A 23,399-nucleotide genomic window follows, 5' to 3' on the forward strand; every position below is an offset into this window, starting at 1 on the left:
GGAGGTGCCGCCTGGCAGGCTGATGGCTTGGTCAAGGACAGTGTAGAAGAGGGGAGTGGACGGGAGCCGGAGACAAAGGAGGGGCGCTTGATTGCCTGTTGGGGAGAGCACAGAGTTCTGATACTAGAGACTGGGTAGCTGGGTGACACCATTTTCACCCTTCCTGTGCATGCACCACAAATGATCCACCCTGGTAAACTTAGCACCATCTAGTGGAGAACAGAGCCATTGTACCAAACCCCATCCAACTGTGCCAACTGTGCTCTAGAGGAACACCACACATCTCTGCCTGCTTAGTTTAGACCATAAAGTGCTTCATAGTTTGACTTCCAAGAGAAACTGGACATAATTCCAATCATATTTCATTCTGTTGGTCCATCTATTGAATTTTTTTCCTTCTCTTATTCTCGAATACATAAAGAGGAAAACTTATTTTTATTTTCCATATTAATAAAAATTTTTCTTTAATTTTTTCTACTATACTTTTACTTTTTTGTAAATTTTTTAGTTCTGTTTTACTTCGTCATTCCATTTTATTCTTTTTTATTGTATTTATGTTTTTAAATTTTCAAACATTTTCCTTTGTTCCTTTTTTTCTTTTCCTCCCTTTTTTCTCTATTCTGTCCAGCTTCTTTCAACAACTAGACCAAAACACACCTAGGATCTTCAGTTCTTTATTTGATTTTGTGGTGTTTTTAATTTTTCAATTTTTATTTTATTAATTCTTTTTCTTCCTCCAAAATGACAAAATTCACCCCAAAAGAAAGACTAGGAAGAAATGACAGTCAGGGACTTAATCAGCACAGATACAAGCAAGATGTCTGAATCAGAATTTAGAATCATAATAATAAGAATACTAGCTAGGGTTGAAAAAAGCATAGAATCCCTTTCTGCAGAGACAAAAGAAGTAAAATCTAGTCAGGACAAAATTAGAAATGCTATAACTGAGATGCAATCTCGAATTGATGTCACAAGGGCAAGGATGAATGAAGCAGAACAGCGTATCAACGACATAGAAGACAAATTTATGTAGAATAATGAAGCAGAACAAAAGAGGGAAACTAAGGCAAACTAAGGCATTATAAGGCATGATATAAGAATTAGAGAACTCAGTGACTCATTAAAAAGGAGTAACATCCGAATCATAGGGGTACTAGAAGATGAAGAGAGAGAAAAAGGGATAGAAGGCTTATGTGAGCAAATCATAGCAGAAAACTTTACTAACCTGGGGAAAGACACAGACATCCAAATCCAGGAAGCACAGAGAACCTCCTTTAGATTCAACAAAACCCAATCATCAACAAGGCATATCATAGTCAAATTCACAAAATAGACAAGGAAAGAATCATGAAAGCAGCAAGGGAAAAAGAGTCCTTAACCTACAAGGGAAGACAGATCAGATTTGCAATAGACCTATCTACAGAACTTGGCAGGCCATAAAGGAGTGGCAGGATATATTTATTGTGCTGAATCAGAAAAATATGTAGCCAAGAATTCTTTATCCATCAAGGCTGTCATTCAAAATAGAAGGAGAGATAAAAAAAAAATGCCCAAACAAAAACTAAAGGAGTTTGTGACCACTAAACCGGCCCTGTAAGAAATTTTAAGGGGGAACTCTCTGAGGGGAGAAAAGATGAAACAAAACAAAACAAAAAAGCAACAAAGACTAGAAATGACCTGAGATCACCACCAGAAACTCCCAACTCTACAGGCAATATAATGGCAATAAATTCATATCTTTCAGTACTCAGTCTAAATATCAGTGGACTAAATGCTCAATCAAAAGACATAGGGTAACAGAATGGATAAGAAAAGAAAATCCATCTATATGTTGTTTACAAGCAACCCATTTTAGACCTAAAGACACCTGCAGATTGAAAGTAAGGGGATGGAGAATCATCTATCATGCTAATGGTTGCCAAAAGAAAGCCATAGTAGCCATACTTATATCAGACAATCTAGATTTTAAAATGAAGACTAACGAGATAAAGAAGGGCATTTTATCATGATTAAGGAGTCTATCCACCAAGAAGATCTAACCATTGTAAACATTTATGCTCCAAATGTTGGAGCCCCCAAATTTATAAATCAGTTAATCACAAACATACAGAAACTCATTGATAATAATACCATAATAGTAGGGGACTTCAGTACCCTACTTACAGCAATGGACAGATCACCTAAACAGAAAATCAGCAAGGAAGCAACAGCTTTGAATGACACACTGGACCAGATGGACTTAGCAGATATTATTCAGAACATTTCATCCTGAAGCAGCAGAATATACATTCTTCTCGAGTATTCTCCAGAATATATCACATATTGGAACACAAATCAGCCCTCAACAAGTACAAAAAGATTGAGATCATACCATGCATATTTTAGACCTCAACACTGTGAAACTTGAAATCAACTACAAGAAAAAATCTGGAAGACAACAAATACTTGGAGACTAAAGAACATCCTACTAAAGAATGAATGGGCTAACCAAGAAGTTAAAAAGGAAATTAAAAAGTACATGGAAGCCAATGAAAATGATAACACCACAACTCAAAACCTGTGGGATGCAGCAAAGGCAGTCATAAGAGGGAAGTATATCCAGGAAGCAATCCAGGCCTTCCTAAAGAAGGAAGAAGGGTGTCAGATACACAAGTTAACCTTAAACCTTGAAGAACTGGAAAAAGAAGAGCTAATAAAACCCCAAACCAGCAGAAGATGGGAAATAATAAAGATTAGAACAGAAATCAATGCTAACAAAACCGAAAGAAACCGTAGAACAGGTCAGTGAAACCAGGAGCTGGTTCTTTGAGAGAATTAAAAAAATTGATAACCCCCTAGCCACTTTGATCAAAAAGAAAAAAGGACCCAAATAAATGAAATCAAGAATGAAAGAGGAGATATCACAACCAACACTGCAGAAATACAAACAATAAGAGAATATTATGAGCAATTATACGTCAAGAAATTGGGCAATGTGGAAGAAATGGACAAATTCCTAGAAACATAAGCTACCAAAACTGAAACAAGAAGAAATAGAAAATTTGAACAGACCCATAACCAGTAAAGAAATCAAATTAGTAATCAAAAGTTTTCCAAAAACAAGAGTCCACGTCTTTCCAGAAGAATTCTCCCAAACATTTAAAGAAGAGTTAACACCTAGTTTTTTTGTTTGTTTTTTTTTTTCAACGTTTATTTATTTTTGGGACAGAGAGAGACAGAGCATGAACGGGGGAGGGGTAGAGAGAGAGGGAGACACAGAATCGGAAACAGGCTCCAGGCTCTGAGCCATCAGCCCAGAGCCTGACGCGGGGCTTGAACTCACGGACCGTGAGATCGTGACCTGGCTGAAGTCGGACGCTTAACCGACTGCGCCACCCAGGCGCCCCAACACCTAGTTTTTTGAAGTTGTTCCACAAACTAGAAATGGAAGGAAAACTTCCAAACTCATTCTGTGAAGCCATCATTACCTTGATTCCAAAACCAAACAAAGACTCCACTAAAAAGTAGAACTACAGACTAATTTCCCTGATGAACATGGATGCAAAAATCCTCAACAAGATACTAGCCAACCGGATCCAACAATACATTAAAAAAAATTATTCATCATGAGCAAGTGGGATTTATACCTGAGATGCAGGGCTGTTTCAATATCTGCAAAACAATCAATGTGATATATCCTATCAATAAAAGGACAAGAACAATATAATCCTTTCAATAGATGCAGAGAAAGCATTTGACAAAGTGTAGCATCCTTTCTTGATAAAAAACCTCAGGAAGGTAGGGATAAAGGGATCACACTTCAAGATCTTAAAAGCCGTATATGAAAGACCCACCACTAATATCATTCTCAATGGGGAAAAACTGAGCACTTTCCCCCTAAGGTCAGGGAAGGACAGATATGTCCACTGTCACCACTGTTATTCAGCATAGTATTTGGAAGTCCTAGTCTCAACAATCAGACAACACAAAAGAATAAAAGGCATCTGATACAGCAAGGAGGAAGTCAAAGTTTCACTCTTTGCAGACAACATGATACTCTATATGGAAAACCCAAAAGATTCCACCAAAAACTTCTAGAACTGATCCATGAATTAAGCAGTCGCAGGATATAAAATCAATGCACAGAAATTGGTTTCATTTCTATACATCAGTAACGAAGCAACAAAAAGAAATCAAGGAATCAATCCCATTTACAATTGCACCAAAACCCATAAAATACCTAGAAATAAACCTAACCAAGGAGGTAAAAAATCTATACACTGAAAACTATAGCAAGCTTATGAAAGAAATTGAAGACACAAAAAAATGGAAAAATATTCCATGCTTATGGATTGGAAGAACAAATAGTGTTAAAATATCAATACTATCCAAAGCAATCTACATATTTAACACAATTGCTATCAAAATAACACTAGCATTCCTCACAGAGCTAGAACAATCTTAAAATTTGTATGGAACCAGAAAAGTCCCTGAATAGCCAAAGCAATCCTGAAAACCAAAGCTGGAGGCATCACAATCCCGCACTTCAAGATGTATTACAAAGCTGTAATCATCAAAACAGTATGGTACTGGCACAAAAACAAACACTCAGATCAATAGAACAGAATAGAAAACGCAGAAGTGGACCCACAGATGTGTATGGCCACCTAATCTTTGACAAAGCAAGAAAGAATATTCAGTGGAATGTAGACAGTCTCTTCAGCAAGTGGTGCTGGGAAAACTGGACAGTGACATGTAGAAAAATGAACCTGGACCACTTCCTTACACCATACACAAAAATTAACTCAAAATGGATGAAAGACCTAAACGTAAGACAGGAAGCCATCAAAATCCTTGAAGAGAGCAGGCAAAAACCTCTGACCTTGGCTGCAGCAACTTCTTACTTAACACGTCTCTGGAGGCAAGGGGAACAAAAGCAAAAATGAACTATTGGGACCTCATCAAGATAAAAAGTTTCTGCACAAGGAAGGAAACAACCAGCAAAACTAAAAGGCAACCAAGAGAATGGGAGAAGATATTTACAAATGACATATCAGATAAAGGGTTAGTATCCAAAATCTCCAAAGAATTGATCCCAACTCAACACCCAAGAAATAATCCAGTGAGGAAATGGGCAAAAGACATGAATAGACACTTTTCCAAAGAAGATATCCAGATGGCTAAGAGACACATGAAAAAATGCTCAACATCACTCATCATCAAGGAAATACAAATTAAAACTGCAATGAGGTACCACCTCACACCAGTCAGAATGGCTAATATTAACAACTCAGGCAACAACACATGTTGGCGAGGACCTGGAGAAAGAGGAACCCTTTTGTACTGCTGGTGGGAATGCAAACTGGTACAGCCTCTCTGGAAAAGAGTAAGGATGTTCCTCAAAAAATTAAAGATAGGGGCGCCTGGGTGGCTCAGTCGGTTAAGTGTCTGACTTCGGCTCAGGTCATGATCTCGCTGTCTGTGAGTTCTAGCCCCGCGTCGGGCTCTGTGCTGACAGCTCAGAGCCCAGAACCTCCTTCAGGTTCTGTGTCTCCCCCCTCTCTCTGCCCCTCCCATGCTCATGCTCTCTCTCTGTCTCTCAAATGTTAAAAAAAATTAAAAAAAAAAATTAAAGATAGAACTACCCTATGACCCAGCATTACACTACTAGGTATTTATCCAAAGGATACAGTTGTGCTATTTTGAAGGGGCCACATGTGCCCCCAATGTTTATAGCAGCACTTTTGACAATAGCCAAAGTATAAAAAGAGCCCAAATGTCCTTTGACAGATGAATGGATAAAGAAGAAGTGGTATATATGTACAATGGAGTATTCCTCAGCAGTCAAAAAGAATGAAATCTTGCCGTTTGCAGTTACATGGATCGAACTAGAGGGTATTATGCTAAGTGAAGTCATAGACAAATACCATATGATTCCGCTCATATGTGGAATTTAAGATACAGAACAGATGAACATAAGGGAAGGGAAGCAAAAATAATGTAAAAATAGGGAGGGGGACAAAGAGACTGTTATATACAGAGAACAAACTGAAGGTTGCCAGAGGGGTTGTGGGTCAGGGAATGGGCTAAATGGGCAAGGGGCATTAAGGATGACACTTGTTGGGATGAGCACTGGGTGTTATACATAGGGGATGAATCACTGGAATCTACTCCTGAAATCATTATTGCACTATATGCTAACTAACTTGGATGTAAATTTAAAGAAATAAATAAAATTAAAAAAAAAAAAAAAGCTCTTGTAGAAGAACTCAGCTCTTCCTGTAATTTGATGTAATTTTTTCCTAGTTCCTTTTGTCATCGATGCCAATGATCTTTGACATATATCTGGTCACCTTTGTGGTAGTTTCTTCCATTGCCTTTGTGCGTAGTATCCCTGCCCATTTCCCTCTCCCCAGTGAGTTATTAATGTTTATAAATGATTATAAACATGAAGTTATTTCTGTGTAATTCTGAAGTGAAATAAAATATTAAGCTCCTCCCACATGTCAGGTGCTGTTAGGTCCTGGATAATTAACTCACATAGTTATTGCTGGTAGAGATTGTTAGAACTCTTCTTAAAAGGCAGTCTGGGGGCGCCTGGGTGGCTCGGTCGGTTAAGCGTCCAACTTCCGCTCAGGTCATGATCTCGCGGTCCATGAGTTCGAGCCCCGCGTTGGGCTCTGTGCTGACAGCTCAGAGCCTGGAGCCTGTTTCAGATTCTGTGTCTCCCTCTCTCTGACCCTCCTCCGTTCATGCTCTGTCTCTCTCTGTCTCAAAAATAAATAAACGTTAAAAAAAAAAAATTAAAAAAAAAAAAAGGCAGTTTGACTTCTTATTAAGGTTTAAAGTATGCATGTCTTTCCAACCAGCCTTTCCCTTTTGTAGTTTGCAGTCCTAAGAATAAAAGCAGCAAATTTTTCTAAACACATACCAGGATATATGTATATTGTTTCCCGGGTGAGCAGCCTAAAGCAGTGGTTGACAGCCATCCTGTGGAATGTCGTGAAGTTGCAAACGGGATCTTGTAAAGCTACATACATTGACCTGGAGTGATGTCCATGATACTTTACAGCAAAACAAAGCTGCTTTTGTAGTCGTAACATGTTCCTAGTACTGCTAATTATCACAGCACTGGAAAGCATCTCCTACAGATGAGAAAACTGAGACCCAAAGAGATTGTTACTCACCACCTGTGTCGGAGTCGAGATTTTGTTCTTGGCTACTGCTCTGCATCCTCTGTTTAGCAAGACCTCATGAAAAGTCCAGAATAAGAAGGGAAACTGTTAGCTATTTATTGAGCAGTATTGCCTCCTCATTGGGATATAAACATCATTGGGTTTTCTCCTTTTCTGTAGCACCATAAGCACTCATTAGATCAGAGCAATAGTGGGATCTTCATGACCTTTGTCCAAATTTAGAAGGTTTCGGTTTCTTCTGATTAATAGAGCAGACTCCGTCGTGGCCTAATTTGTTGCCATTCACATCAGAATTTCCTCTACTTCTACCCACTGCAGTTTTAAATACTATCTTGCTTTCCCGTGTGCCCTACCTTTCTTTTCCAGATAAGAACCCTTGACCCAAGTCTTCTAGGATTTGATCCTTCACTTATAAACGTGCTCATGACAATGCTGTTCACAAATATGTGTGTGTACACCTACACACATATATACTCCTAGAAATTGAGAAGGCTCATTCTTAATCCTGTTGATCTTAAAATTATGCATGTGTCCTAAGATATAAATAACCCTTCTGATTTAATCAGTTGGTGACTTGGCCCTTTTTTTTTTTTTTTTTTTTTTTTTTGCCATCTTTACCTGTTTGTATACTTTTCAGATTTTTAATTTAAATTGTCTCTGGTGTTGTAATATGTGCTAAAACTAAAATGCTATCCAACAGTCTTGTGTTTTAAAGCATTTAAAGAGTAATGCATATTTGTAATGGAATAAAATGAAAATGGTAGAGGAGAGCATATGGTAGAAAGTGACACCCTCCTATGTTTCCAGTGGGTGTATGCCTTGCTACAGCCCTTTGAAAAGCAGTTTGGTAAGATCTATTAAACTTCAAAAGTGTGTGGCCTTTGACCGAAACAGTTCCTTTTCTTGGTTTTTTGAGAACTGTGTACAAGGTAGCTCATGCAGAGATACTGGTTGTACCCTTTTTAATTACCCATTTTTTGTATAATAAATATACTGGCCCATCTGTGGCTTTCTATTTAGCACTTTAAACAAATAGATTTTTATGTCCTGATCTAGAAAAATCGTCGAGATGTACCATTAACTAAAAAAAAGAGATATTGTTAACTAAATCAAACATTTTGTGAGTCCATATTATATACATTTATATATTCTTTAACACAAAGAAAATACATTTGTATGACTGTAGGAATTCTAGAAAAAGAAGTTTTTCTTTTTACTCTATTCTAGTTCACAACATGCGGTTTTCCCTTTTCACCATCTCTCTTAGCTTTCCATACCTGTAGTCAGATATCATCACGTTCTTCCTAACAGCTATACACTCTTCCATTGTTGGGTATGTGATTTATTTAAGTTGCCTTCTAAGTGAGAAATTTGTTTCCAGTTTCCTGTTTGTATTAACTGGTTCAGTTAACATTGGTGTGTCCAGTTATCTTTGTATTTGTGTGAACATCCCTATAGGATAAATTGCTAGCACAGCTTCTGGGCATCAAGGTGGCTGTGACAGACCTACATAGAACACCTCCACTTTCCCTCAGAGCCCAGGCTGTAATGAAAGGAGGGACTGGGAGGTTTTTTTGTTTCATTTTGGTTTCTCAGAAACTGAGTTTGTCTCTGCCCATGCACATTATTGTTTGGATATCTTTTAAGTGATGTGGGTGAAATCATTTCCCCAAAGCCATGCTCCTTATGAGTAGTCGTTGGCCCTGCTTTGCCAGTATATTCATTGACTCATGTTCCTGCATGCTGAGGCCTGTTGGGGACATGTGCCTCCTCAGAGATGTGCAGTTAGGTTTGCTTCTGCTGTAGGACAAGTTGTTTGCAACTCAGCATTTCTTCAAAGGAAAATTATTAACAAATGACTGTCTTATGGCTGATTTAAGAGTCTTGATTCAGAAACAACCTACCAGTCCGTCTTTTTCTAGGCTTTTCCCTATTCTGTGTGTGAAAGTGCCCAGTGTTCTCTCCTTGGCAGTCTTGAAGTCATTTTTCTTGCCAGTACACAACACAATTTTGCCTCCTTCACTCTACCATGGGCAGTTTTTTGTTTGTATGTACACGTAACGTCTCTTAGCATGTATCTGGGTTTGATAGCCTCACACGGTTTTTTGTGCACCTTTGCCTTGAGGTCCACACACACGTCAGGCTCTGAGGTTGGCACGTGGCAAGTACAGAAGTAGATTTTCCCTGAACAGTAGTTGCTAGTGCTGAGTACTTGCTTCATGTGTCTCATTCAGTCTTCACATTAACCTTGGAAGGCAGGTGGTATTACTTACTTCTCATTCTGAATATGAGAAAACAGATAAAAACTGAGGTACATAGACATCAGATTGACTTTCCTAGAGGCATAGAGTTATTGAGTAAGCGGTAAAGCCAGCCAGATCAGTCACTTCAAGAGTCTTTCTGCCAGGTGGGGTCCTAAGCTAGTGGGGAAGTGAAATGATAGTCCTCTTGCCTAGCTGGGAAGGTTTGCTAACTGTAGCAAGAGTTGGGACAGCCTTCAGTGTCATTTCTTTATTACTTGCAGAAACCAGAACTCAGTTGACTGTATCTTAAACCATGTGAGCATATGTATTAGTGTCCTGTTGATGCTGTAACAAATTACAGTTGACCCTTAAACAACATGGGGGCTAGGAGTGCTGACTCCTGTTGAGTTGAAAGCCCATGTATAATTTTTAACCTCCCCAAAACTTAACTACTAATAGTCTACTGTTGACCAGAAGCCTTTGATAACAGTCATTTAACGTGAATTTTATCTGGTATATGTATTATGTACTATAGTCTTACCATAAAGTAAGCTACAGAAAAGAAGGTGTCATTAAGAAAATTCTAAGGAAGGGGCGCCTCGGTGGCTTAGTCTGTTGAGGATCTGACTCTTGATTGTGGCTCAGGTCATGATCTCACAGTTTACAAGCGTAAGCCCCATGTGCTTATAGCGTGGAGCCTGCTTAGGATTCTCTGCCGCGCGCATGCGCGCGCGCTCTCTCTCTCTCTCTCTCTCTCTGTCTGTCTGTCAAAACTAAATAAATAAAAACATTTAAAAAAAGAAAATCATAAAGAAAATACATGTATATACTTTACTGTACTTATCTAAGAAAATGTAATCCATTCTTGTCCCCTATGATTGTAAACCCCCATTGCCCTTGGTCAGCATTTCCTTCAGCATTAATCATGCCTTATTTTATGCTGGACAGGAGTATTGCTATTCATAGCAATTGAAGTTTAGGTCATTAAATGTTTCATTGAATGTACTGACACTTAAGTTATGTGAAACACCACGGATAGGTGGGCAGGCTGTGTGAAGCAAGGTATTTCTCATTTGCTCCTTTCTTTGCTGGATCTCGACAGCCTAGCCCTGAAACCATTGGAAATATTAGTATTAAAGTCTTCATTTCCTCCTCAGGGCTGTCCCCTTCACTTGCCCCTGCAGGCTTGAGTGCTCTGAGGCTCCAGCCTCAACCACAGCTTCTCCTTGGTGCTGGCTCTCTGTTCCATCTCCAGCCCAGACCTCACTCCTGAGCTGCTGGCATTTGTCTGGACATCTTGATTGACTTAATCCTCATAATACCTGTATAAATGGGTGGATAAACTACATTTTATGATTGGAAATGGAAAATCAAAAAGATACGGCAGTTTGCTCTAAGCCATATAGCTAGTGGTTAAAGAGCTTTATTTAAAGTGAAAAATGTAAGGGGCGCCTGGGTGGCTCAGTCGGTTGAGCGTCCGACTTCGGCTCAGGTCATGATCTCATGGTCCGTGAGTTCCAGCCCCGCATCGGGCTCTGTGCTGATGGCTCAGAGCCTGGAGCCTGTTTCAGATTCTGTGTCTCCCTCTCTCTCTGCCCCTCCCCCGTTCATGCTCTGTCTCTCTCTGTCTCAAAAATAAATAAATGTTAAAAAAAAAAAATTAAAAAAATAAATAAAGTGAAAAATGTAAAATCTTCCACTTGACAGAGGAAATGAAAACTATAGTTAATAATATCACATGTAGGGGCGCCTGGGTGGCGCAGTCGGTTAAGCGTCCGACTTCAGCCAGGTCACGATCTCGCGGTCCGTGAGTTCGAGCCCCGTGTCAGGCTCTGGGCTGATGGCTCGGAGCCTGGAGCCTGTTTCCGATTCTGTGTCTCCCTCTCTCTCTGCCCCTCCCCCGTTCATGCTCTGTCTCTCTCTGTCCCAAAAATAAATAAAAAACGTTGAAAAAAAAATTAAAAAAAAAAATAATATCACATGTATATGACATAACATAAAGCATAACTAATACATGTTTTGTCTTAAGATAGAAGAAGTTCAGAACAGAGAGGAGTGATTAGGCAAAGAAAGGGTAGAAATAGAGGAGAGAGGGACAGAGATACGGTGTGGGTTCTATTGCGTGGACATTGGGGTATAGCTGCTAGAGGTTTTTGTGGCCCTGTTTTTGTACTCGATCATGGTTGTAAATGGGGATATTGCTAATACTTGACTCATGGAAGGCAGATACCAAGCCAGAGCTGGAGTACGTGGCACCATTTTATTGGTTAGTTTTACAAAAAGAGAAAAGCCTCTGTTTATATGGGCTGGAACAGTCATTTGACCTGTTCTTCAACCCCATCTGGAATTGCTTTGGGGTTAACTTAGCCTTCCCCTGAGACACATGACAAAAGGTTGGGAGGAGTACAAGCTAGGTTTTCATCCCTGCAAAGCACGGAGGCCTCCTTACTGAGCCAGGTGGCTTTGGTGCCAGCTAGTGTCCCTGTTTGGTATGTGACAGGATGAAAGTAACAGATTAATTTTGGTAGGCGGACCCACCAGCTGTATAAACTGAACCAGTATATTCTCCATGCCGTTTCCTTCTCTCCCGTCCCCGGAAGTAGACATTAAGTGATCTACCTTCCCCTGTTTTCCCTTGGTCTGGCCCTCTCCAGCCCTCCCCTCTGTAGGAAAGATGAAGAGTCTCTTTCCTGTATTACTCATGAGTTCAAGTTGAGAACAATATAAAGGACATAGAAAGTGCTTTATTCTGAAAACTTCGGGTGAAAATTGCAGGGTGATTTGGCTCTGGCTCTGGGTTAATTTTAACCTCTTCTTTGTGGATTCAAAAATGTTTTACCAAAAAGTTGAACTAAGAGAGTTCAGAACTAATTACGATGGGTAGAGCAACAAGCTAAATGGGGTGGCAAAGAGATTCCCAAAAGTGGAGCAGGACAAATGGCTGCTTTTTCAGTGGGCCAAAGGCATGAAAAAATAAGATTGGGGGTAGAGGACAGAAGTTACTTTCATTAGAGACAGGTCAATCAAATGCAAGTTTAGGACCTCATCTGGAACTTGAAACTAAAGAAGCATTTGTTTAAAAAAAAAAAAAAAAGGGACATTTTTGAGGGCATCAAGGAAGTTTGCATGTGGTCTGTGTATTAGTTGGTGCTGAGGAATTAATTTTAATCAGATGTGATAATGACATTGCAGTGAAAAGTACACATATTTTGGTCCATCTAATGAGGGGCAAAATGACAAAGTCTGAGATTTGCAATCATGGAAAAGCTAACAGATGAGGCAAGCTTGACAACATTTGAATTGTTGAATCCAGGTGATGGATATATATGGGGTTCACTGTACAGTTCTCTACATCTACAATGATAGGGAATTTTATAGTGACTTCTTAAGTGGTTTACCCAGCCTCCCGAGCCCAAAGTTGAGCTGTGCCTACAGTCCACTTTGGTTGTCCTGTCATAGTCACCAGACCTGGTGGGAAGCGTTTTGCCACCAACCCAGAGCCAAAAAAGCCAAATACCATTCCAGGGTGGCTTTTCCGATAGTTGTCTTCACCATATCCAGAGCCATTGATTCTGGAGCAGGCACCAAGATGCTGACCTAGATAAAGTTGATTCACCAGCCTCCAGAGGATGGAGTGATGGCTTTTAAAAAAAATTTTTTTTCACTTTATTTTATAGGACCACCATAAGGCTTCAGACCTTCTATGATGGAAGTCATTCCTGTGCCAGAGGAGTATGCCATATTCCCATGGCTGAGCCCTTCTGCCCCAAAACGAGAGAGGTTTGTAGTCTTTCTAGAAGGTGCGCTAAAATAAGTTGTAAGGGCTTGGGGTGGCATCTAGAGTTAGACTAATTGGCTAAGCACATGGTCCCTCTTCCACCTCTCAAGCTTGCTTCTTGGGCAAGGTTTCACGAAGAGTTTCTCTGTGTCAGTAATGCCTCTCAGTCATTTATAAGCTGAATCACTCAAAGTTGCAAGCTAACTTTTTATAGGACTTGATTTTGCTGTCAGAAAACCTTTTTTTAAGTTTATTTATTTTGAGAGAGAGGGTGCATGTGCGCACAAGCAGGGAAGGAGCAGAAAGAGGGAGAGAGAGAATCCCAAGCAGGCCCTGAGCTGTCCGCATGGAGCCCGACTCAGGGCATGATCCCATGAACCATGAGATCATGACCTGAGCTGAAACCATGAGTCGGATACTTAACTGACTGAACCACCCTGGTGGCCCAGAATACCTTTTAAATAATTTAGTGTAGGACAGCGTATTAGTCAAGGATGTATAGTCTAGAACAAGATTACCTTGGTTCTTGGATCAAACCTCTGCTCTTCTGCTTAGTTGTGTTTTGTTGGACAAGTTACTTAATGCCTCTGAGCCTCAGTTTCCCCATTTGGAAAATGAAGATAATGATAACATGTACCTGATAGAAATGTGTGAGGGATAGATAGGTTATTACTCATAAAGTGCTTTGAACTATACCTGTTATGAGACATCCAATGAGTGGTAACTGCTTTTATGAATTAAGTTATTAGTGATAATCTGTAAATTTTCAGATTGGCATCATTGACTTTTACACTTGATCTTAGCCAAAAGGCCGAGAAGCGATGGCATCATTCACTTTTAAGATGAGTTTGGCTATTACTGTCCAGCCTCCTTTCCAGTATTATAGTAAGATCTCAGAACTACGGGGATAGCCCTACAAATGCCAGTGGAAGTACCTGACCATGCCACTCATTCAGATAATTTCAACACCTACATATGGAAAGTAGAACTTTTATGTTCAACCCTGCATAATTGTGTAAAAATAGGTTCCTTGTGGTTAATAGCAAGGGCATCTTAACCTCACTGTGATCTCAAAATTCTAGAATCTTAAACCAGGAGTTGCGGGGGATCGGGGGGCAGGGAAGCCATTTCAGATATACCACTGCTTGTTGGTTCCCTCTGATTTCTGTGAAAGTAACTTTTTATTTGTTTTAAAAAAATGGAAGGTTAAGTTTGTATTTTTGTATTTGGATGTATATGTTTCTGGGTAGTTAGCAGCAGAATATATCAAAATGTTGGTGCTAGTCTTCCCTCTGAAACACAGATCTGTCCACATAATGAATTTGTTTTCCAGGGTTAATTAGATGTATATAAAATTGTCATCCATTTCCAAATGGGGGCAGCTTGGGAAGAAATAGACTAGGGAGAGATATGCTTGAGATCTTGTCCCACAGAGAAAACACTGATTTACAGTACTAGGAGTAGAGGTAGGGTAAGGGAAATACTAATGATGTCTTCAGAACTCATGCAAATGTGGTGGCTTGGTGATAGTTTCCAGTAACAGAGTTTGGCCTCCCTTGAGACCACATTAACTCAGCAGTTATTGGTCTAGCCAAGTCAAGGGACCCCCCCAACATTTAGAGTGCTAGGAAAGGCAGTTTAAGAAAATGGGAAAGGGGTGCCTAGGTGGTTCAGGCAGGTGAGCGTCCAATTCTTCATTTCAACTCAGGTCATGATCCCAGGGTTGTGGGATGGAGCCCCCACGTTAGGCTTCACACTGAATGTTGAGCCTGCTTGGGATATTCTCTCTCTCCCTCTCTCCCACTCTCTCCCTCTCCCCTTCTCCCCCTCTCCCCATTCCCACCCCCCTCCTCTTGTGCGTGTTCTCTAACTAAAAAAAAAAAAAAAAAAAAGAAAAGAAAAAAGAAAAATAAGGCTTTGGAATATAACTTTATTCCTACATACTCTGAGAGATTTGTAAATATTGTCCAGAAATGTAAAGAGTAGATGGTGCTGCCCCTTGGTAATTATTACTTTAACTTTGAACATTCACGTGACTTTTCATGTACTGATGAGGAAGGATTGTCAAGGTGAATTGTCAAGTGGCAAACAAGGTGTGAACAATGGTTGTACTGCTCTACCACTTGTGTTATATATAAAGAGGTAAATATGAAAATATTTACATGCAAATAGAGTCTTTTTGGAAAACTGACCCAAAAAACTAGTGATTTCCCTTGGGGAGGTGAATTGGCTCACTAGGACGTGGGTGGAAAAAATACTCGTCACAGAATAATATCCTTTTGTAGTGTTTATCTTTTGTCCCATGTCACTTCTACCCCCAAAATATTTTCACTTCATGTCGTTTTAGGAGGTAATCTGAAGACACAGTCTTTGGAAGTTCTAACACATAAAATATATTTAGCTTGGTGATCTAATATTGCTGATAATATTTAAAGGATGGTGGTAGGTTCAGGAATTCCATCATGATTGCTCAAAACATGTAAATGAAAGCATCTTGACCTCAGACCCAGAGATCTCTCAGTCAGCCTGTGGTTTGTATCTCTGGTACATAGTGTTGGAGTTCTCTGTTCTTGTGGGGGGTGCAAAGTGACGAGACCCCGGGGTCTCACTGTAGCTGGCCCACACCCAAAGAAGCCTTCTCTTCTTCCTCCTCACCATCATGCACCCACCTCCCAGAGTGACGTGAGAACTTAACACGCCATAATCCAATGTACCAAGTGGTTGTGCTATTCCTTTACTCATCTCTAGAGGTGCTCAAGTTTGGCCAGACATACAGCTTAGGTATTCAGGATTTTAAAAGACATTTAATGAAGACAGGACTGGGCTGGCTATATCTTTTAAAAACAATTTTTTAAATGTTCATTCATTTTTGAGAGAGACACAGAGCACCAGCGGGGGAGGGACAGAGAGAGAGAGAAAAACAGAATCTGAAGCAGCCTCCAGTCTCTGAGCTGTCAGCACAGAGCCTGATGCAGGGCTTGAATTCACGAACTGGGAGATCATGACCTGAGCCGAAGTTGGATGCTCAACCAACAGAGCCACCCAGGCACCCCTAGGCTGGGTATATTCTTAATTTGGGGGTGGCGGGGGTAGGTAGGGGAAAGAGGAGTGATTTAGGCCTTTGAATTTATAACCTGTACTCTAGGGAAAAGTTTTTATTAAGCATACTCTTATTTTCAACATAATCTGGGATAAATAAACATGGTATAACATCAACTGTTCACTGTCCTATGACTTGTCACGCTTCTAAATTTGGAGTTGCCAAAATTATTTAAGAAATAGGTTAATTTGCTTATGTGGTTCCGACACATGCAGGCTAGACATACTTTGGCCTAAATTGGAGACTTTATTGACATTGAGTCTCTCCATTTTATATTTAAAGCACCCCAGGAACCTTTGTCAATTATTTGGCAAACGTGTGTAGAAGGTGCCAAAATTAGCAATTGTTAGAAGACCGGTTTGGCTTTTTACAGTGTTTACAATATGTCCAACACAGTTCTGTGATGTATATTCCTTAGCTCCTTTAACCTGCACAACACTTCTATAATATAATCTTAATTACCATTTTACAGATGAGAAAACAACATACAAAGATTAAGTGAATTTCTGGCAGTGCTTAAGTAGGTTAACAGTTAAGTTTAAAAGACTTAATTTTTTTTTTTTTTAGGACTTCATTTTTGTTTTTAATTAAAAAGGAATGTTGAAGCACAGGCTAGAAATTAATAACCTGAAGGTTAGATGTGCATTATTAATTAGATACTGGAAAAACTGATCAGGCTTTTAAATAATGTTTTTAGGGGCGCCTGGGTGGCTCAGTCGGTTAAGCGTCCGACTTTGGCTCAGGTCATGATCTCGCGGTCCGTGGGTTTGAGCCCCGCGTGGGGCTCTGTGCTGACAGCTCAGAGCCTGGAGCCTGTTTCAGATTCTGTGTCTCCCTCTCTCTGACCCTCCCCCGTTCATGCTCTGTCTCTCTCTGTCTCAAAAATAAATAAATGTTAAAAAAAAATAATGTTTTTAAAATCCATGCATAGCCTTACCATTGAAAGAGATGCCATGATAAATTTATCCCTAGAGAGAAAAAACCTGCACAGCCTCATTCTGTTTCGGTATGTTTGTGGGAGAGGCAACAGGCAAAAGAGATTATGAAGAAATCATCTTCTAGCCAAGAAAAGCTTTTACAATGGTCTTTAGATTGTGTATGAAAGACCTTTCAGGAGCTTGGAAACTGTTCCTAGCATGTCTTTGAGATGTGACTAGAATCAGAACCTCAGCTCAGCCTCTGGGGTGAAGAGCTCAGACTCAAATCCATATTCACAACCCAGCTTGGTCTCTTCAAGCTGTTAAGAAATAAATGAAATTAAAGTATAAAAAGAAATGCCTAGTGTATAGAAAAAGCTCACTGTTTGCTTTTATTGCTGTAAGCTATATGTGCAAGGCGCTGGGGGAACAGGATTATGTAAGGAAGGTGAGGATCCAGGAAACACATTTCCGTGATCTCCCAGGCTCTGTCTGAGGGCCTCCAGGTACTAGCCATTTATAGAAAAATACTTAAGTAATTAACTTGTTCAACATTGGGGGGAAAAAAACAATATTAAACTGTTACTTACATTTGTATGTTTTGAGTTTGTGACTCTGTGTGTTTTCTAGGTCCTCATAGAGACTGCTAAAAAGTTAGGGCTCCGGTGCCACTCAAAAGGGACAATGGTCACAATTGAGGGACCTCGCTTTAGCTCCCGGGCAGAAAGCTTCATGTTCCGCACCTGGGGGGCGGATGTTATCAACATGACCACGGTTCCCGAGGTGGTTCTTGCTAAGGAGGCTGGAATTTGCTATGCAAGTATCGCCATGGCGACAGATTATGATTGCTGGAAGGAGCATGAGGAAGCGGTAGGTGGAATTTGCTTCTGAATATATACCGCCTGGGTTTCCGGGTGCCACGAGAGCCATTGAGAGAGTGCCTTAACCATTTGTTTCTACTGTATTAGTTCCAGAAACCACCTTTCTACCAGGTCTTAAAGTCAGCTTTTGATATATGGTCAAATATTTTCTTTATAGTTCTCATTGGAAGATACAAAATAGGTCTCCAGAGAGAAGAACAAGACACTTCTTTCCAAGGATCAACAGTAAACAGTACATTGTAGACATGTAGGTGCAGTGGGAATTCATTTTGAGACTTGCGCCTTGTTTTTTTTTTTTTTTAATATTTATTTTTGAGAGAGAGAGAGAGAATACAAGCAGGGGAGGGACAGAAAGAGAGGGAGACACAGAATCCGAAGCAGGCTCCAGGCTCTGAACAGTCAGCACAGAGCCCGACCCAGAGCTCAAACCCACGAACCATGAGATCATGACCTGAGCAGAAGTCAGACGCTTACCCAACTGAGACACCCAGGTACCCCGAGACTTGGGCCTTATTTTAAAGGTGAAAGTGTGTTTTGGTTGTAATTTCCTTATCCTGCGCTACGGGTTGTTTGTTTTCAAAGGGAAAGACCTATTACCTCTTCCTGGTATGAGGACTCTGTGTTCATATCTGTTTAACCTGCCATGACTGGATGGATGATGCTTGGTGTAGGAATATGACAGCAGACAGTCAAGCCTGTAAGGGTCTAACATTCTGAGTTTTTGGGGGGCTTAGGGAGGAAGTACAGAGGTTAAGCAGACCAATGTAAGAAAGCTCAGGCTTATAAAGAAATAGTATGGTGAGAAGTACATATCCAGTTGACTCAACCAAGCATTTGAAGTCTGGGAAGCCTTTCTGGTGTATGTGCGGTGGGAAAGGCAGGCATGCATGGGTGGAGTGGAGAGGAGGGAGGGAGGCAGGCAGCGCCATGTAGACTATATAAGGATTTCAGCGGGGAGGTTAGTAAGGAGTTCTGGGCAAGAAAGACGGCAAGGTCCAACTGGTATCTGAAGACACTCGACCACTTCAGTCAGGCTTCCAAAATAAATATTCTCATTGTGGAAAACTTCAAACAGCTACAAAAGTAGAGAGTCTAGTATAATGAACTCCCGGTTACCCATCACCCACCTTTCCTATGGCCAGTCTTGGGTCATATAAATATACCCCTACCCACTTCTCTCTCCCCTGCCCTCATTATTTTGAGTAAATATTTTTCCAAAAGGAGTCTCTTATATTTTTTTAAATAAAATAACAAAATAACCACAATACCATTATTGTACCCCAAAATACTGATATGAATTCCTAGTGTAATCAAATATCTAGACTGTTGACATTTTCCTTCCAGTCTTCTACAACCATTCACATCAGGGTCCCTTATAACCCATACATTGCATTTGAATGATATGCCTTTTTTTGTTTTGTTTTGTTTTGCTTTGTTTTGTTTTGTTTTGTTTTGTTTTGAGAGAGAGCATGCAAGCTTGTGCAGGAAGGGCAAAGGGAGAGGGAGAGAGAATCTTAAGTAGACTCCACACTCAGCACAGAGCCCAACACGGGGTTCGATCTCACAACCGTGAGATCATGTGCTGAGCTGAAATCAAGAGTCCGACACTTAACCAACTGAGCCACCCAGGCGCCCCTGGAATGATACACCTCTTATATCTCTTTCAATCTAATATTCCCCTGTCTTTTCACTCCTTGGATTTTACTTGAAGAAAATGGATCATTTGTCTTGTCCTCTATCTCATTTTAAAATAGAGAAAGGGAGTGCTCGCTTCAGCAGCACATAGACTAAAATAGAGAAAGGGACAAAAGTACAGTCAAGGAGTTTTGAAGTAAAGAACGAGTACAGGGCTGGCTGTTCTGAGCACACGTAGGGGAGCTGACATCTTCTCCAAGGTGACCCTTCCCACTACGTCAGAACTGCTTGTTTCACCGTCCATTTTCATACAAAACCAAGTAAGATATTCTTGCTGTCTGTCCATCTGTGTATATGGAGTTTGGGTTATACTTGAACACAGGTTCCTTGTTTTGCATCAGTAGCTTGGTGTGTAAGAGACTTCCAGATCCTGACACAGCATAATCTCTGACTTGGCAGCTCTGGTCACCTAAGGGACAGCTCAGACTTGCGGTGTTGAGAAGCTGCCTCCAATTAGCAGGAGGCTCCAGCTCCTGCCACTCCCCAAGAGCAGATTGCTTCCTGCCTGTGGCTTTCTGCTCAGTCTGGTAACATCGGTCTCCTCTGCAGAGCAAATGGTGCTTTCCTTTAATACATGAGGTTTGGAAAGCAGTCAGTTGGAGTCGCTTGAGTTGAAAGCAGAGAAACTAAGCTGGGTGTAAGTGGTAAGGCATGAAGGCAGATAACGCTGAATGCCACAAGAAAAGCATAGATGAAGTTCGCATCATCAACCAGCCATGTGTGTCACTGTGCTTTAGACCAGATGTGCAGCCTGGTGTGGTGTGAAGATCTGGGAGTTGCCTAAACCCGCTGTCAAATTCCTGTTGCTCCATTTACTTGTAAGACGGGGCAGGTTATTTGATCCATTTACTCTTCTGTGGGATGGAGCCAAAAGTGAGGGGGGGGAGGTGTATATAGTTTTGACCTTGCAGGATTTCTGGGAGAATTAAACCAAATGATACATGTTGAGCAAGTACCATAGTGCTGGCTCCTGTGCAGGGGTGGTCATCGGATGGCAGCTATGACGGAGGGGGGTGCAGAAGTGTGAAGAAAACTTGACATTTGAGCTAGACATTAAACAGAGGATTTAGAGGGGCGCCTGGGTGGCTCAGTCGGTTAAGCCTCTGACTTCGGCTCAGGTCGTGATCTCATGGTCATAAGATCGAACCCCACATTGGGCTTTGCAGAGCCTGTTTGGGATCCTCTCTTTCTCCCCCTCTCTGCCCCTCCCTTGCTCTAGCTCTTACTTGCTCTTTCTCAAAAATAAATAATAAACTTTAAACAGACGGTTAGCTTTTATTATGAGGAGGTTAGTAGAGTGGGCATTTTGGGTAGAACCCAACATTAGGAACAAAGAAAAGAGAGGTCAGAGTCTATATAGAAATATCAGTCAAAAGGAAAAGTGTAAGGAAAAAAAAAGCAAATATAAGGTAAATCCCTTGGGTGCTTCATGAGCCTGCCCTGGAAGACTCTGCTTAAAGTATGCCTCTCCATGTACCTGGCAGCACCCAGCCCGTCACTGCTTCGTATCCCTGCAGTGAACGGTGCTCATCATTTTTTTCCAAAACACACCTCAGTGTTTGTGGGAGGGATTTGGACTTTATATAAACTCCAGGAAATAAGTAGACAAGTATTATAGTCCTTGTGTCCCTGAACCTCAGATCCGTTCTGAAGTATAGTGAGGTGTGACAAATATTCCACCTCTAATTATCCATTTTACATTCACAATTTTCAACTTCCTTATGAAGCAATTTCAGTCATATACAAAAGTAGATAATAGTATGAGCTTTTGTAAATCAACACCCAGCTTCATCTATGAACATACCAACTTAATGGCCAACCATATTTCATCTATACTCTGATCCATAATTTTATCCATAGACACCTAACATACATTATCATCACTTTCCAACAATAATTCCTTAACCTATTGAGGCAGAGTTCACGTTTCTAGTGATCTCTAACACCACAGTTTTTTACTTCCAAGTGTTCTGAAAAGAAACCAGGTCATTTGACCTATAGAGTTTCCCACCAGAGTTTCCCACCATCTGGATCACTGAAATCATCTCCTTGGGGTAGTTTGAAGGATTTCTCTGTCCGCTGTATTATTTTCTGTAAATTGACAGCTGGTTCTAAAGATTTTTCGATCCAGTTCAGGTGTCAGACGTAGTGTTTAGTTTTCCCATCAGGAAGCTCATTAAAGTGGACTATTTGTTTGGTTTGGGATTTTTTTGTTGTTGTTTCTGTGATATTAGCAGCTCATCCATTAATTCATTGGGAGCTATAAAAATGATGAGACTCTGATTCGTCTTGAAGACGTCTCTAAAGGGAAACGTGCTGGAGCATCTGGGTGGCTCAGTCTGTTAAATGTCAGACTTAGGCTCAGGTCATGATCTCGCAGTTCGTGGGTTCAAGCCCCTGCATCAGGCCCTCTGCTGACAGCCTGGAGTCTACTTCAGATTCTGTGTCTCCCTTGCTCTCTACCCCTCCCCCATTCATGCGCTCGCTCTCTCTCAAAAAATGAACAAACATTAAAAAAGATTTTTATTTATTTATTTATTTATTTTTTTAAATTTTTTTTAACGTTTATTTATTTTTGAGACAGAGACAGAGCATGAACGGGGGAGGGTCAGAGAGAGGGAGACACAGAATCTGAAACAGGCTCCAGGATCTGAGCTGTCAGCACAGAGCCCGACACGGGGCTTGAACTCACGGACTGCGAGATCATGACCTGAGCCGAAGTCGGCCGCCCAACCGACTGAGCCACCCAGGCGCCCCTAAAAAAGATTTTTTTTTTTAAATGTACATCCAAGTTAGTTAGCATATAGTATAACAGTGATTTCAGGAGTAGATTCCTTAAAGCCCCTTACCCATTTAGCCCATCCCCCCTCCCATAACCCCTCCAGTAACCCTCTGTTTGTTCTCCATATTCAAGAGTCTCTTATGTTTTATCCCCCTCCCTGTTTTTATATTATTTTTGCTTCCCTTGTGTTCATCTGTTCTGTGTCTTAAAGTCCTTGTATGAGTGAAGTCCTATGATATTTGTCTTTCTCTGACTAATTTAACATAATACCCTCTAGTTCCATCCACATAGTTGCAAATGGCAAGATTTCATTCTTTTTGATTGCCGAGTAATAAATACTCCATTGTATATATATTCCACATCTTCTTTATCCATTCATCCATCGATGGACATTTGGGCTCTTTCCATACTTTGGCTATTGTTGATAGTGCTGCTATAAACATTGGGGGGCATGTGCCCCTTCGAAACAGCCTGTATCCCTTGGATAAATACCTGATAGTGCAATTGCTGGATCATAGGGTAGTTCTATTAAAAAAAAAAAATTTTTTTAAGAGAAATATGTTCATCTTCTGATTGGTAGCCAGTGTAGCAATGGTTTTAAGACTGGGATCCATTTTACTGTGGATGTGAGGAGAATTAGCCACATCTTTCTAGACCATGCTAACACATACTTCTGAGATGGTTTCTCAGGCATTATACTGAGAACCAGTGGTGCTTTTCAGAGATGTCATTAGGTTTCTCCAAGACCTTCCCCCTGGAAGCAAGACTGCCTTGAAAAATGCAGAGCTGGTGCTCAGGGGATTGGAATTGGAGTAAACTGACTTCACA

At 40.6% G+C, this 23,399-nt stretch overlaps 1 protein-coding gene across 2 annotated transcripts in view; it reads left to right on the forward strand.

The window, feature by feature from the left end:
• Positions 1-23,399, forward strand: part of MTAP (methylthioadenosine phosphorylase) — a 49,848-nt gene that overhangs the window by 22,093 nt on the left and 4,356 nt on the right. For both annotated transcript variants that reach the window (XM_047065002.1, XM_047064993.1), the window contains exons 5-6: positions 13,096-13,198; positions 17,844-18,083. In XM_047065002.1, coding sequence (XP_046920958.1) covers positions 13,096-13,198; positions 17,844-18,083 — 343 coding nt within the window. The remainder of the gene's footprint in view (positions 1-13,095; positions 13,199-17,843; positions 18,084-23,399) is intronic.

Source organism: Lynx rufus, unplaced genomic scaffold (assembly GCF_022079265.1).
Source record: "Lynx rufus isolate CCGP_SWC_20201006 ecotype Redwood Valley unplaced genomic scaffold, mLynRuf1.p SCAF_10, whole genome shotgun sequence".
Lineage (NCBI taxonomy): Eukaryota > Metazoa > Chordata > Mammalia > Carnivora > Felidae > Lynx > Lynx rufus.